General features: G+C 38.3%; 4 protein-coding genes and 1 non-coding gene across 8 annotated transcripts; 2 read left to right on the top strand and 3 right to left on the bottom strand.

Moving 5' to 3' along the window:
* The first annotated feature begins 42 nt into the window (after window positions 1-42).
* AT4G20150 (excitatory amino acid transporter) lies at window positions 43-1,723 on the top strand. The gene is made up of 3 exons (NM_118134.4): window positions 43-247; window positions 368-505; window positions 1,112-1,723. Exons 1-3 carry the CDS (start codon window positions 157-159, stop codon window positions 1,126-1,128), a joined length of 246 nt encoding a protein of 81 aa, NP_567596.1. The 5' UTR covers window positions 43-156; the 3' UTR covers window positions 1,129-1,723.
* On the bottom strand, window positions 1,387-5,736 carry GSO1 (Leucine-rich repeat transmembrane protein kinase). The gene is made up of 2 exons (NM_118133.3): window positions 2,041-5,736; window positions 1,387-1,964 (listed from the first exon to the last, which is right to left on the bottom strand). Exons 1-2 carry the CDS (start codon window positions 5,435-5,437, stop codon window positions 1,612-1,614), a joined length of 3,750 nt encoding a protein of 1,249 aa, NP_193747.2. The 5' UTR covers window positions 5,438-5,736; the 3' UTR covers window positions 1,387-1,611.
* Window positions 5,737-7,604: 1,868 nt separating this feature from the next.
* PTAC14 (plastid transcriptionally active 14) lies at window positions 7,605-10,840 on the bottom strand. Of its 3 annotated transcripts, NM_118132.5 has the most exons (12): window positions 10,687-10,840; window positions 10,415-10,570; window positions 9,864-10,001; window positions 9,656-9,781; window positions 9,443-9,571; window positions 9,253-9,342; window positions 9,014-9,164; window positions 8,798-8,907; window positions 8,651-8,722; window positions 8,452-8,557; window positions 8,173-8,367; window positions 7,605-8,081 (listed from the first exon to the last, which is right to left on the bottom strand). In NM_118132.5, exons 1-12 carry the CDS (start codon window positions 10,741-10,743, stop codon window positions 7,960-7,962), a joined length of 1,452 nt encoding a protein of 483 aa, NP_193746.3. In that variant the 5' UTR covers window positions 10,744-10,840; the 3' UTR covers window positions 7,605-7,959. The 3 variants fall into 3 exon arrangements, with proteins under 3 accessions (NP_193746.3, NP_001327970.1, NP_001327969.1); NM_001341400.1 differs by lacking the exon at window positions 10,687-10,840 and having other exon boundaries at window positions 7,711-8,081; window positions 10,415-10,631; NM_001341401.1 differs by lacking the exons at window positions 9,864-10,001; window positions 10,415-10,570; window positions 10,687-10,840 and having other exon boundaries at window positions 7,711-8,081; window positions 9,656-9,816.
* Window positions 10,841-10,859: 19 nt separating this feature from the next.
* On the top strand, window positions 10,860-10,933 carry AT4G20115. Its single transcript has one exon. It is a non-coding gene; the product is annotated as a tRNA-Thr (tRNA).
* VSR7 (VACUOLAR SORTING RECEPTOR 7) lies at window positions 10,927-14,424 on the bottom strand. 2 transcript variants are annotated; one of them, NM_118130.4, is made up of 11 exons: window positions 13,793-14,405; window positions 12,868-13,560; window positions 12,692-12,780; window positions 12,542-12,611; window positions 12,297-12,457; window positions 12,058-12,139; window positions 11,885-11,967; window positions 11,730-11,793; window positions 11,503-11,631; window positions 11,314-11,417; window positions 10,927-11,216 (listed from the first exon to the last, which is right to left on the bottom strand). In NM_118130.4, exons 1-11 carry the CDS (start codon window positions 14,088-14,090, stop codon window positions 11,112-11,114), a joined length of 1,878 nt encoding a protein of 625 aa, NP_193744.1. In that variant the 5' UTR covers window positions 14,091-14,405; the 3' UTR covers window positions 10,927-11,111. The 2 variants fall into 2 exon arrangements, with proteins under 2 accessions (NP_193744.1, NP_001190777.1); NM_001203848.1 differs by having other exon boundaries at window positions 10,928-11,216; window positions 12,692-12,807; window positions 12,886-13,560; window positions 13,793-14,424.
* Between the last annotated feature and the right edge of the window lie 233 nt (window positions 14,425-14,657).

Here is a 14,657-nt window from a genome sequence, read left to right as displayed (position 1 = left end):
TAGGCCCAAGCCCAAGCCCATATGAGGGCGATACACTGAAATGGCAATGTATGTGGGGAAAACATTGTGAAGCTAAGTCCGAGTAGTCACTTAACCGGAGATCGGAGACTCATCGTTGCAACAACAACAAATTTCAGAAGATCCGAAGACGAAACGATGCCTATAAGTGCGACAATGGTCGGAGCTTTGCTGGGTCTCGGTACCCAGATGTACTCCAACGCCCTCCGCAAGCTCCCTTATATGCGTCGTAAGTCGTCCACCAATCGAAAAATGCTACAACAACCCTAATTTTTGTTTTCTGATTTCGATTGTTGAGAAAATGCGATTCCGATTCATTGTGTTCTGATTGGATATTAATATATGTTAGATCCGTGGGAGCATGTGGTGGGTATGGGACTTGGTGCTGTGTTTGCGAACCAGCTCGTGAAATGGGATGTGAAGCTTAAGGAAGATCTTGATGTGATGCTCGCTAAGGCTAGAGCTGCTAATGAGCGCCGTTACTTTGGTATATATTATCCTCTTCTTGTTTTTGGTTTATCAGCTTCTCAAATTTTGCTTTTTTTTAGAAAAATTGGTGACGTTTTTGGTGTATGAAATGGTTGCAATGGTAATTGAATTCTCCGCAATGAAACTTCGCTCAAGGTTTAATCATTTGGAAGTTTTTCAATTGAGCGAATCTCTATGCAGGCTTAGCTTGTTGCAAATCTGTTTAGTCAGGCACTCTTATAAAAGTTAAGACAGTTTGAGCAATACAATTATTCCTTTGAACATGATCTCAATGAGTCTGGAAAGATAGATACTTTCGACTAGTTCTTTGGTTCTAGAGTTAGATAGGTTGCAAGGTGCCAGTACATATAAACTAGATGCGAATTTGAAGGGAACCACATATGTAAACGTGTCTCGTTTTAGGTAGTAAGTTGCTAAGCTTTCGCAAACTCTTCTTTGATAAATCTTGTGACTTATGATAAGTTCAAGAATCTCTGTTTGTTTATCACCATTGGCTATTGCATATTTGCGAGGGACTGGCAGAATTTGGTGTATTACATTTCTTGTTTTGTTGGATTGAATAACTTGGAATATTCAAACTTTTCCTTCTGTTTTTGTAATGCAGATGAAGATCGGGATTAATTTTGCGTGATCTTTGAAGTCTTCAGAAAAGAAATATCTTCCCCTGAACTCATCTCAAGTGCTTGTTTTGTCTGATCTTTCCTGTATAAGCGTTTCTTCTCCTTCTCTTTGACTTCAGCTCTGGAGTTCTTTTCATTCACTGTTTTCGAATATGAACCTAAAGATTTGTGTTTTCACAATCTGAATCTGTTTGTATCTGGTTAATAATGGCGAAATGATAAACCTTGCAATCTACCTTCTGTTATGAGAATAGAGTTTCAGAATCAGAATCAGAATCATTCTGTTTAAAATTTGGTTTAAGTTGTATTACAAGTACATGCAAAAGACAATAAGTGTTTTTGTAGCAGATGGATCAAGTTCGAAACAATCTTTGTACTGAAAGAAACCATGTCATCTATACAAAGCAGAAACAGAATTTCAGAAGAAAAAATTTAAAGTTGGCAGTTTTCATGTCTCCAAAGACATTTGCAGGTGTCAGTTTTTTTACAGCTTCTTATAACCGGCCGTTCTGTTGTTGTAGACATGGAGAAGACTATCACAAGCTTGCCTAGAAGATGGTCTCTCTTGGGGAGAAGTTTTTGTGCACTGAAGTGCAATCTCAAGCACCTGACAAGCTGCGTCTTCCTCAAATGGCAGAAGTGGCTTAAGCTTTGGATCTATGAGTTTATCTCTCGCAGAACCCGCTACTTCAAGATGTGTTTCAACCCATCTCACCATGTCCATCTCTGCACCAAACACTGAGTCGGTTGGCATTTTCCCAGTCACAATCTCCATCAACACGATCCCCATACTGTAAACGTCGCTCTTCTCAGTCGCCTTCAACGAGTAAGCATACTCTAGACACACAATTTCAAATCTTTAGATATTAAAACAGTGAATATGCAAGAAAGCTAAGAAAGAGAAGATGAGTACCTGGAGCAATGTAGCCATAAGAGCATGCAAACCAGGTATTTGAATCTGTGTTGGTATCACAGTTCTCAGTTAAGACCTTGGCAAGACCGAAATCTCCTAAATGCGCTTCCATGTTTGAATCGAGGAGCACATTACTGGATTTGATATCACGGTGAACGATAGGAGGAACACAGTCATGATGAAGGTACTCTACTCCTTGAGCCAATCCTACTGCTATTCTCAATCTTGCTTCCCAGTCTAAAAGCTTCTTCTTTTTTTCGAGCACGGGTTTGTCCTCATGAAGCCAATCCCAGATGCTTCCGTTCTTCATGTACTCATATATCAACAGATTCAATCCTTCTGACTTGCTGCTGCAGTAACCCATTAGCTTAACCAGATGCCTATGCCTGATTCTTCCAAGCGTCTTAACTTCTCTGCTGAAGCTCTTGTTTGACATGAGATCATCCTTCCAGAGAATCTTTTTCACTGCAACAGTCTCACCATTTTCAAGCTCCGCCTTGTAAACCTTCCCAGAGCCTCCTGATCCAATCATGAACTCCTCGCTTAGATTATGTGTAGCTTCCATGATGTCCTCCCACCTGATATCGGACTTTGAAGCTCCGTTTCGAAAGAGAGGCTTGTGTGTAGCTTGTGAAGAAGAGCTTGACGATGTGTACGCAGTGCTTCCATGACCCACTTTCTTGAAGAAATCATGCCTTTGTTTGAAGAAGAGAGCGATTACAAGTATCATCAAGCCAATCGCCGTCAATGCTGAGATTGCTGATATTATCACAACTGATCTGGCACTAAGACCTTGTTGCTTGTTATTACTTCTAACTCTGTTGCAGCGACTTAGTGGGCTTCCACAAAGACCTGTGTTGCCTAAAAAGGAATCAGCTGGCCATCTTGAGAACTGTTTCTTGAGCTTCCCTCCGAGGTTATTGAAAGAAACATTGAGATATCCCAAACTCTTCATATCCCCAACCGAGCCAGGAACTTCCCCTGTAAGCTGATTGTGAGAAAGATCAAGTGTTTCCAGCTTTGATAATGTCCCAATTGTCGAAGGTATATCTCCAGTGAAGTTATTGTAGCTGAGGTCTAAAGCACTTTGAAGATCCTGAAGCTGTCCAATCTCAACTGGGATTTCTCCTGTTAAGCTGTTTCTTGATAACCGAAGCTCATACAGCTTGCTGAGCTTTCCCATAGCTTGAGGAAGTGAACCTGAAAACTGGTTCTTATCAAGGTTAAGGACATTGAGAGCTCCCAAGTTACCAATCTCTTGTGGAATCGACCCATTAAGCGAATTTCCATCAAGAGACAACACAAGCAGCTTTGTACAGTTGAACAGTTCAGTAGGTAAAGACTCAACAAACTGATTCGAAGAAAGCTTGAGCTCTCCTAACTGTGAAAGTTTTCCAAGCCATGGAGGTATAGGACCTGATAGAAAATTGTTATTGAGATCGATGTGTGTCAGTTTCTTGCACAAGACGAGCTGTAGCGGAATGGTTCCTGTGAGAGCGTTGCTTGACATATCTAACAAGGACAGCTCGCGGATTTTCCCCAACGTCCAAGGGATTTTTCCTGTCAATTGATTCTTGCCTAACCTGAGACGATCAAGATTTTGAGAGTTTCCTAGCTCCAGGGGGATTTCATCTTCAAACCCGTTGTTGGTGACATCGAATGAGAGATATGAGCTCGAACCACATAATGGATGAATCGTACCATTGAGCCTGTTGTGAGAGAGATTGATTCTGGTGAGGTTCCTCAGACTGATAAGTGAATCAGGAAGATTTCCTTGAAGAGAATTGTTGTAAAGCATCAACTGTTCCAAGCCCTTTAAGAACCCGAAGGATGAAGGAATTGATCCCGAGAGCTGATTATCCGCCAAATCCAAGATGTTCAGTTGATGACAGTTACCTAAACTGGCGGGAAGTCCACCCACAAGCTCGTTCTGTCTCAAGTGAAGCAAGTTAAGCTCTTTTAATCTTCCTATTGAAGGAGGTATCTCTCCTTCGAAATGATTCCCGAACATATCAATCATCTTCAAGCTTGTGCAGTTTCCAATCTCCTGTGGGATTTCCCCTGAGAAACGATTCTCATACAGAAACAGAACCTCTAATTTTCTGAGTGCGCTGATCTCCTTCGGTAACTTGCCTTCCAAGTTATTGTGATACAACACAAGCCACTGTAGATTAGTGAGGTTTGATATCGAAGGAGATAACGTACCCTCCAAGGTATTATTGTGGAGATAAAGATCTGTGAGTTCGACTAGCTCAAACAATGCTTCAGGGATCGAGCCAGCGAGAGAATTGTTCGACAAATCAAGCTGCTTAAGCGATTGACATTTGCTTAATTCCACAGGGATTTCACCAGAAAGCTGAGTTCCAGACAAAACCAGTTGCTCCAAGTTTGTGTTGTTAGAACAAATGCTCTTTGGTAATGAACCAGAGAGATGATTGTTTGCTAGAACCAAATCAAGAAGCTGACTCATGTTCCAGAATTCTTCAGGTATCTCTCCGGTAAGATTATTCGCCGATAAATCAAGAGTTTGAAGATTTCCCAGATCAGCCAAACTCTTGGGGATAAGACCTTGAAGTTGATTTGCCATCAAGCTAAGATACTGGAGTTGGCTCATTTCACCTAATTGACTCGGTATCTCTCCGGTGAGACTGTTGTTCGCCAGGTTGAGTATTTCGAGGTTTTCAAGGCGTCCAAGCTCCGCCGGTATCGTCCCGTTGAGCATGTTCTCCGCCGCAGTGAACACAGTGAGATCAGAGCAGTTTCCTAACTCAGCCGGAATCGGTCCTTCGAGATAGTTATCTTGCAATATCAACGACTGAACTCGGACGAGACGACCGAGCTGACTCGGTATAGGACCGGTGAGTCTACAAGAAGCCAGAGCAAGCATCTGGAGATTCACCAAGTTCCCTAACGTCTCCGGGATATCTCCAACAAGCTCATTGTCTCCGATCCTTAGCGACCGGATATTAACGAGGGAGCCGAGCTGGCTCGGAATCTCGCCGGTGAGTTGGTTAGAAAAGAGAAACAGAGACTCCAAGGAAGTAAGGTTGGAGAGAGCAGTTGGGATGGGACCAACTAGATTGTTGGAAGATAGATCAAGGTGGATTAGGTTGTCAAACCGGCCAAACCAAGGTGAAATTGAACCGGTTAATCCTAAACCGGTAAGGTTTAGAGCAATTACACGAAATAAACCGGTATTGTCGCATGTGACTCCGGTCCAAGAACAGTAGTTGATGTTATCAGAGTTCCATTGTCGGAGAGGATCGTCTTCTTGTGGATTCGTGACCAAAGATTTCTTCACCTCGAGAAGAGTCTGAAGATCGTTGTTGATGATACCCGGTTGACCTAAACCGGAAAAACAGAGGATGAAGAGGAGGAGAAGAACTAGTGGTTGCATGTTTTCTTCTTCGTCGTCTTATGGTTTGGTTTACTGAGGAAGAAGAATGGAGGTTTTATGGCATTTGTGTGATTCTTGTTGTAGAGAATGATGAAGAGGGAGAAAGATGATTGGTCATTAGAAACGGTGCATAGGGACTCTATCTCTGAGTTGGAGAAGAGTAAATGCAGAGAGAACAAAGTTTCTTTCTCTCTCTCTTTTTTGTGTTTCTTTTTTGCTATTTCACTGTTTTATTGAGAGATCTAGAGAGAGAGGAGAGAGGGGTCAAAGAGAGGTCAGAGGAGAGATGTGGGGAAATGGAATGGGAAGGCTCGTAGAATGAAAATGTTTCGGCTTTTAGCCTTTTATCAATCAATGGAGGGGCAAAGGTCAACGGTCGTACTATGATGTTCGTGTGTACATTTATTCGTCCGTGGAGACATGTTATATAATTAAAACAGTGCCTAAACTTTGACATAACATTTGGTCTTCTTAGGAAAGAAAAAAAAAAAAACATTTGGTCTTCTTTAGAAACCACAGAATATATAAATAAATAGTGGAGTAGTACACTTTACATTCACATCAAACTTGTAAAATTATAAGCTTATAATAAGTACATTCTATTTCGTTTGATCAATTAACAACTTATGACATTTAGATTCGTGGATGTTGTTCCACTATATTCTAATTAAATTCTGTATTGAAGTTCCGATCGATTCATATCTCTTGGACTCTAACGACTTGGAGTTAAGTTAGAAAAGATTTAGAGGATTCCACAAATGATAAATGATCCCAACAAGTTTTCTCATTTCATACTTCCATTATCTATTTATTATCTATCAAACACATGATTACTACTCTGAATGTATAGAGTGTCAACTCTACACGATTCCTTAATTTTTCTTTTTAGTGTCTTTGTGATACGCAATCATTTGATTTATCAATTTCGTGAGAAGTTAGAGTTCTTTGTTCTCCTATTTCTTTTCGACAAGTTTAGTTGTTTAATTTTATCAAAAAGAAAAGAAAAGTTTAGTTGTTTATTAGTAATAGACCTTTTATTAGTTATATAAAGGAAAAGTAACAATAATGAATAATAGAAAATAAAATGGTGATGCATGGCTTTGACCTTGGACAAGGAGAAAAGAGTGGTTGAGAAAATGACTTGGTTGAAGTATATATTTTTGGCTTTGGTTATGTCACAAAGTGTGTTAGCTTCTCATCACTTCAACCTTTTCACGACAAGGAGAGCAGTTGTGGTATGATCGTACATTAACATGGCATCATATGATTATGCCCTATATTTTATTACCAAGTCAAACATAATTCTTATTAAAATTTGCAAACATAATTTTTTCATCCATCTTTTTCTTTATTACCCAAATAAGTTCGGTGATACTTTCCCAATTTATATGTTCATCGAAGTAAAGAATCAACTCGTGAGTTTTGAATAATTTCGTGTGTTTTTTGCCTTCAAAAATTGAGGTTAATAATAGATATAATATGTTGTTGTCGATTCGGAATCTAGCTTGAATTTAATCACACCTATCTAATTATAGGAAAAAAGGAATAATACATCGAATAATATTGTCATTTTCATAAATTGTTATTATTATATAAATTTTGGTTGACTGTAATAACGCTAGATCGAATCAAGTTTACGTACAACAACTTGTTCGATAATTGATAATCTATAATTAAAAATGTTAATATTCTACTGAACGAGATTCTAAATCCAAAAGAATGAGACAAAGGAATTATCTTCGATCCACCAAAAAGATCAAGATGCTTATTTTTTTTTATTTTTTTTTGTCTATTGTTTGGTTGATTTATACTTTAATTAATCTTAAATTCAAAGGAATAATTTCATTATGCATGGCAAGAATTATGAAACGCATAGTGGTCTTACTTCAAAAATAAAATATTCAACATATTGAAGATAATTATTAAGAATCAAGTTAGTCAATGTAAAGTATCAAATAAGTAGCCAAAGGTAAGAAATAGATTGCTTATGGTTCTGTATAACTCAGAGTAGGTTTGTTTGGTTTGGACCGTAACTTTTTTTGAAAATAGTAATGTTAGACAAAGAGTAGAAGAAACGCAATATGATTTGATTGATTAGTGTAACCACAAGGTTAATAAATAGTATAAGTAATAATCAATTATTGAGACTAATCAACATTATAGTTCGGCGTAAGAGACACAATTACCCTAAAACATTTGAGACACTAATCATGCTTAGGGACTAAAAACATGAACATGAATTAATCAAAAGAGAAAAAAAAAACACAGATGATTCCAAAGCGTTTGTTGGCTAATCAAACTCATTAAAGCAGCCAAGAAAAGAAGAGGTTATGATTTGTTTGTGATTGCGATTAAAACAAACTAACACACTTAGTCTAACTGTTCCATACAAATACATAACCTTACACTAAACAAAAAAAAAAACAGGAACCTTTCAATTACATGGTGCAGTTTCTAAGTAGCTCAAGGGAGTGAGCACCAAGTATGAATCTCACTCAGCTCATAATTATTTTTTGCTTGAATCAATAGAGTAACCGTTCTTGATAGATGTCAAGTGCCTTGATAATTTTTCCGATGAACATCTTTCTGTGCATTCTATACTTAACCGCTGTTGCAAATGTTGTCCTTGCTTCTGACATTGAATCTGTCACAACAACAAGAGGGAAAGCTTAAGTTTTAGTATATGAGCGATAATAGATAATAACACATTGGTGTATATATCTTTAGTGTAATACCTAGCAACTTCTGGTCTTGCTCTGCTGTTGTGGGATATTCCGCAAGCATCTTTCGACATTCATCTTGCAATTCTTTAACTGCTTTTCTTTCCGCACTCGGTATTGGAGGAAGATCTATGTCTGACCAAGTAGGTAATGTTCTTGCTGCAGCGATAACTGCTCCATCAACAAAAGTATCGCCCCTCGATAACTCGCCTGCCACAGATTTAGGTAACATTGGTGCTCATTTCTCCATCTTTTGTCAAGGAATAGAGAGGAAACAGAAGAAAAGGAACTTACTGTCATGGTAATATTCTTCAGGAAGACCATAAATATTGAAGACCGATAAAAAGGAATTTAAATGGATGCGAGAATCTCCAGAGAACTTTATAGCATCCCACGGATTCTGCAGCAGACCAGAAAAACTGAATAAACGAGAAAACTTGCAAAGGAAACATAGTTTGTGTAAGATGAATGTGATTGTCGTAAAAAGCATTACCACAGGAGTTGAGAAGCCGTATCTTTCCATAAGCATGTTGTTTTTCTGGCCTGGCATGTAATTAATCGTCATCTGTGAAAAGCATTATAAGAAGATAGATAAAGCAGTGAAGTGAGGCTGACACTTAGGAACATTTGAGTCTCTTACCTCTTCGCCTTTCTTAATGTCTTGACCAGCATTTGACATAACCTCCAGCATGCGATCTTTAGGACGCCAATGTAGGAAACAGTTTGGTTCAAATGAGTGGTTTAGCATGTCTGCAGAGAATGATCAATCGTGAGATTCTTATTTAGTTCCTCAACAAAAAGTTCATTGATACTAAATCTTAATTTATCAATAACTACACAACATGCTCTTCCTTACCAGCATAAGGAATCATCATATTTAATTCCTGAACCAAAGCACCGACCCTAGTTTGCATACTGATGCATCGTGTCTGTGCCATACTAACCGCCCATATGAATCTTTCTGGATCCTCGGCAAGCCTTTTGATTTTGAGAGGAACACCTGAATGCTGAGACGGAATACAATTTGCCAATGAAAAACAAAGCAATAACCAAATGTCAAGATATACTGGAAACACATATATAAGGCCTCATTACCCAATTCTTTTCCCAAAAATCTAGGATTCGTTTCTGTTGTTGTCTGATAGTTGAAACAAGATCAGGATCTTGAAGCTCCGCAAGGTCTTCCTATAGAAAAACACACAGAATTAGATATCATCAAGCATTAGTTTAAAGACACAAGTAAATGTGACCAGTTTCAAATGGCAATCATATCAATTCAATCCACCTCTGTAGCTAAAAGCAAGCTGCTGCACTCATCAGCAGCCGGCAGGAAATCGCCATAGAGCCGCCAGAAGTGATCATCTCGATCAAAAGAGAATAACAGAAGACACGCTAATCTGATATCCCAATCAATCTGTAAGCACAAATGTGAAAGGACTTTGAGAAAGATAAGAACTTTCGAGTTGATGATATCGAAATAGCACAAATGTGTTACTACCTCAGGATCAGTCGAGTTAATGATATCGAAAATAGGATGACCAATTGGTACAATATCAGGGAAAAACATCCAAGGGTGCTTCTGTCTAATGGTTATCATCAGTTCAAGAGGAATCTCCATAATCACCTGCAGAGAGAAAAGAAAACAAAATAATCTAAAGAGAAGAACAAAACAAAAAGTTGTCAACTTTTTAACTAAGAAGACTGACTCTAGCTCGACGGCGAGGTTCGATATCCTTAGAAGCATAGACACCAAAACCATCTGGACCTTCTTTAAACTCAACTCCATAAGCTCTCACACTTCGAACATAGCCAATTTTGTAGAAATCCGGATCTGCTGTCTCCAGCTAGTGAAGAAACAAAAGACAAAAACCCTAAATCAATCTCACATATGAGGGAAATGCACAGAATTGTCTAAAGTTACTGCCGTTAGAACTCATTTGTACCCTACATCAATCTCACAGATGAGGGCAATGCACAAGATTGTCTAAAGTTTCTGCCTTAAGAAGTCCCCTATATCAATCTCACAGATGGAGGCAATGCACAGAATTGTCTAAAGTTACTGCCTTAAGAACTCATATGTACCCTAAATCAATATCACATATGGGGGCAATGAACAGAATTGTCTAAAGGTACTACCTTTAGAACTCATTTGTACTCTAAATCAATCTCCCAGATAGGGGCAATGCAAAGAATTGTCAAAGGTACTGCCTTTTAGAACTCTATAAACCCTAAAACACTCAAAACTGAAAATCCTAACCTCGGACGAGGAAGATTCTTCGGAAGCAGGAGATTGAAACAGAGGGAAAGGTTGTGTCTCAATAGACGCAACTTTGATGGGTCGTACACCATTTTGTCTGTCTCTTAATAAATTGCTTCTGGGTCTTGGTGCTGACACAATTCCGTTGCAGAAACCCTTTGTCCGACCGGAAAAAACATGAGGAGTACTCAGAAAATTCAGACAAAGACAGACACACACACACACACATGACATAGAAACATTAGGTGATACAGAGAGATAAGATTAAGAACCTGAGGTTTGGAGATAAAGGTGTTGGTCAGGAACTGAAGAGAGACTGAAGAAGCCATTCCTCAACAGAAGAAAATGGGTTTAGCAGAGGGAGACGAAGATCGTTATCCTTTGTTTTCAAGATTTTAACTCTTAGTTTACGATATAATTTATTTGGAATAATATGTTGCAAGAAGCTTTCATAGCTCAGTTGGTTAGAGCACCCGTTTAGTAAGCGGGAGGTCTTGAGTTCAACTCTCAATGAAAGCAATATTTGTTTTATTTTCTTCAAAAGTCTCTTTACATCCAAATTATTTATTTTTTTGCCATGAAAATATACACAACTCTATCTCACTCTTTTATTTTTACAGTATAATTCATATGTACATTAATTGATCTCAAACATTTCTTTGTGTATGACAGTTTTGGTTACTTTGGTCATATACTATTAGAGTGTAAAAGGCTCGGCTTCTGATGGAACTTCACGAGCTCTTTGGCTCTCAAGTGGCATATACTGTGACATGATCGTCATAATCTCTGAGTCCATGTAAGACTGTTAATAGGAACACCAAAGAAAAGTTAGTTTGGTAATCCTAAAACCGTTATTAAGTACAAAAATGCTTTTGTGGAATCAGAAAGAGTAGTAGTACCCTGAACCGGTATTTGTAGAATATATAACCAGCTAAACCGGCTACTGCAACGATAGCCAGTATCAAGAATGTGAGCCACCATGCCGTTTTGGATCCATATCTCTCTGTAACAAACAATCATCAATGTATATTAATTAGATACTGTTATGGAATTTGAGTACTCTTAAATCTTGATTGATAAAATTTTACCTATACAAGTATCTTGATCGTTTATGTAAAGCCGGTCACCAGAACAGCTGCATTTGTATCCACCCCATGAGTTCTTGCATCTGCAACCGCTACATTGACATACCGAACGCTCTTTACATTCGTTAATATCTGCAATAGAGCCAAATCAGAAAACATAATTACATTGTTGGTAATATGATTATGTGGTTTCTTTCGAGATTTTAATCGATAAGTTAAGAGTTATGTACCTTCACACGTCAAACCGTCGCCTTGGAAACCTTCAGGACATTTGCAGCCAGTAGATACAGAGTCCTAATTTTTCATAAATAACAAAGAGATGATTGAACTGAAAACAAGAACTTTGTAAGGGAGGGTTTGGCTTATGACAAGAGAATCACTAAACTGAGCAAGCAGAGAAAGTTAAGCCGTTCCTTGTGTCAGACCAGCAACCTCCATTGTTCATAGTACACCTCGCAGGCCCATAAGCTGCAAAGCTCAATCACAAACCAGAGACTATTCAAGAAACCGGTCTCAACATTTGAGAGCTATGTTGTGTGAAATGTGTGAACAACTTACGTGTACATGAAGTGTACCCGTCTCCTTTATATTGAACACCTTTTACAACCGGACACTCGCAGAGTCTTCCTCTGAATGTGTCCTGATCAAACAAAAAAGATTCAAGTATTATAGGACTAGAAAATATCTCTCTAGATTTTCACATTTTCTCTAGTTTTCAAAACAATTCCAAACAAATTGATACTGATATTCAATATAGTGGTGAGATGTGATGTGGTAAGCTCGGTTTTACGACATACTTGACAAGCAGTGATGTTTGCTTTTGTATCCTGCCAGCAACCACCATTGTTTTCAAGGCACTCATTTGTCTCTAGACCTGTGTTTAAGCAAATGGCAGGCTCCGATGTTTCATTAAAACCAGCGCATATCGCCTTTAAAACCGCGGTTCTCTCCAATCTCCCTTCACAATTGCAACCAATAACAACAGAAACTTCAGCATCTTCATAAAGAGAGAGTGAAACTGAAAAAATATCAAGTACCAAACCTCGATATTGAGCGTTATTGATGACTAATGTTGGCAATATCGTAACATCTCCCCGGTTTCCTCGGCCAATCTTGAAATAGTTACAGTTAGTAACCAAACCTCTGAAATGTTTCTTCAAAACTCTAAATAAAGATAGATTAAGAAACTAACCTGAGATACTTGCTCAGTTCTCAGAACTTGGTTCTCTGTATCAGCCTCAGGATCACCAATGCATTTCTTGATCTTCTCAATAGGTAAATCTGAAAAAAGTCTTAAAGATTCATAACCTAAACAAAGAAGACTCTCTTTCTTTAAAATCTAAAAAGGAAAAGAAAAAAGATTCTTACTCAGAGATTTGATGACACTCTCAGCACAATCTATGCTGTATTTCTTCTCCTTCATCGAACATCGAGAATGAAAATCGGTAACATAATCCCACCAAACCCAAGGCCTGCTACTCTCATTCGCAACTCTATGCACACAAAGCTGTCTCAGATTCTCAAGCACAACATCTTTCCCTTCATACCCTTCTCTGAAATTATCCTCAGGGTCAGGAGCACAATACCTCCCATGGTTTATACACTGAGACTTACAATGTGGACTGTTTATAAACTGAAAAGGGCAAAACCAAGTAATATAATGCGGCGTAAACGCGGTATAACCGCCTTTTTCGAGTATCTGAGCATGACCTTTAAAGTTCTTGACAAAGTCCATCTGTTCATCACACCGTGCACCACACTCATCATTGCTATTAGTCCACAGCTCATATTCTACTCTCTTATCAGGATGAGGCACAGACTCTCTCCAATCTAGTTTTATAACTATGTTTTTCCCTTTCTGAAACCCTTGTCTTAAGTCATCTCCAAATGATTTATCGATTAACACCGATGGGATTGTTAGCTTCTCTATGAAACCATCCGCATCTTTGCTCTCCTCTGGTGAATCCATTGTCAACAATGGCTCGTCTACATTATCCGCCACAAGAACTGCAGCCGCGCCTGCTTGCTGCGCGTGCCACGCTTTTAAGGCAAAGTAGCAACCTAAAAACATCCAATAATGGAGCAAAGATTACTTGAGAGATTAAACTTTTAATCTTTCTTTGTAAAAAAAATATATCTTTCTGCTCAAAATGTATTTTTGCAGCATAACCCATAAAGTCCTATTGGCTAATAACATAGCAGACTAAAGTTTAAATCTTTGAACTCAAACAAAACAACAGTAAATGGACAAAACAGAGGTTTTAACTTTTAAAGATGTTTTTAACTTTTTTACCTCCACGATCAAGAAGCAGAATAGTGGGACGAGGAAACTTGGGCTTGAAGGTTTTACCAAAAGCAGAGCATCCATCGGTTTTACTATCCGGATAAACCACTGACCCGATTAAAAACCCACCGTAATCGGGTAAACCGAAATTGGCTATCGAGCCGTCGTGCTTCGACCTCATCTCCTCTGGATTCAGCACGCTTATGCTTTCTTTCTCCACCACAAACCTAGCCTCGACGACCATAGCGATGATGGTCAACGCCGCGAGGAGAAAGGTCAACGAAGCTCTCCCGTTGACTAAACCCATCTCTGAAGAATCCACCAAGAAGAGTTTGATCGATGATAACCTTTCTGGTACTATTTCCCGGGGAAATGAAGGAGAGATTCAGAGAGAAAAATCAAAAACAGAGGAAAAGTTAAAACAGAAAACTTCTGTGGAACTGTTTCTGATTGAAGATGATAGCATACTATAGTTTATATAAATAACAAAGAAACGTCAAACTCAAAACATAATTTTAGAAAATGGAAAAAATTTGGAAGATGTTAGACTTTTGTTAAATTTCTACTTGTTTTTTTTTTAAATTGGTTGGTGGTATTAGTATAGTAGGAGACTCGATCAAAAGCCTAGACTTTGAAGAGATAAACATTGCGTGTATAAACAAGATATATACTTAGATTCTTATTTTTTCTAATTATTTGGATATATCCTTTTAATTATTTAATTTGTTTTTGATAAATATCAAATTTTAATTATATAGAGAAAGAAACTAAAAATTTTAACCTAATTCATTCATAGGATTCGTTTTCTCCAATCTGAATTCTGAAAACCTTTCCTATTCCTCTTAGAATCTGGTCATTGTAGTTTCAAAACCCT

This window comes from Arabidopsis thaliana, chromosome 4 (genome assembly GCF_000001735.4).
Source record: "Arabidopsis thaliana chromosome 4, partial sequence".
Classification (NCBI taxonomy): Eukaryota; Viridiplantae; Streptophyta; class Magnoliopsida; order Brassicales; family Brassicaceae; genus Arabidopsis; species Arabidopsis thaliana.
Note: the sequence above shows the minus strand (reverse complement) of the source record. Positions and strands in the feature narration are given on the sequence as shown.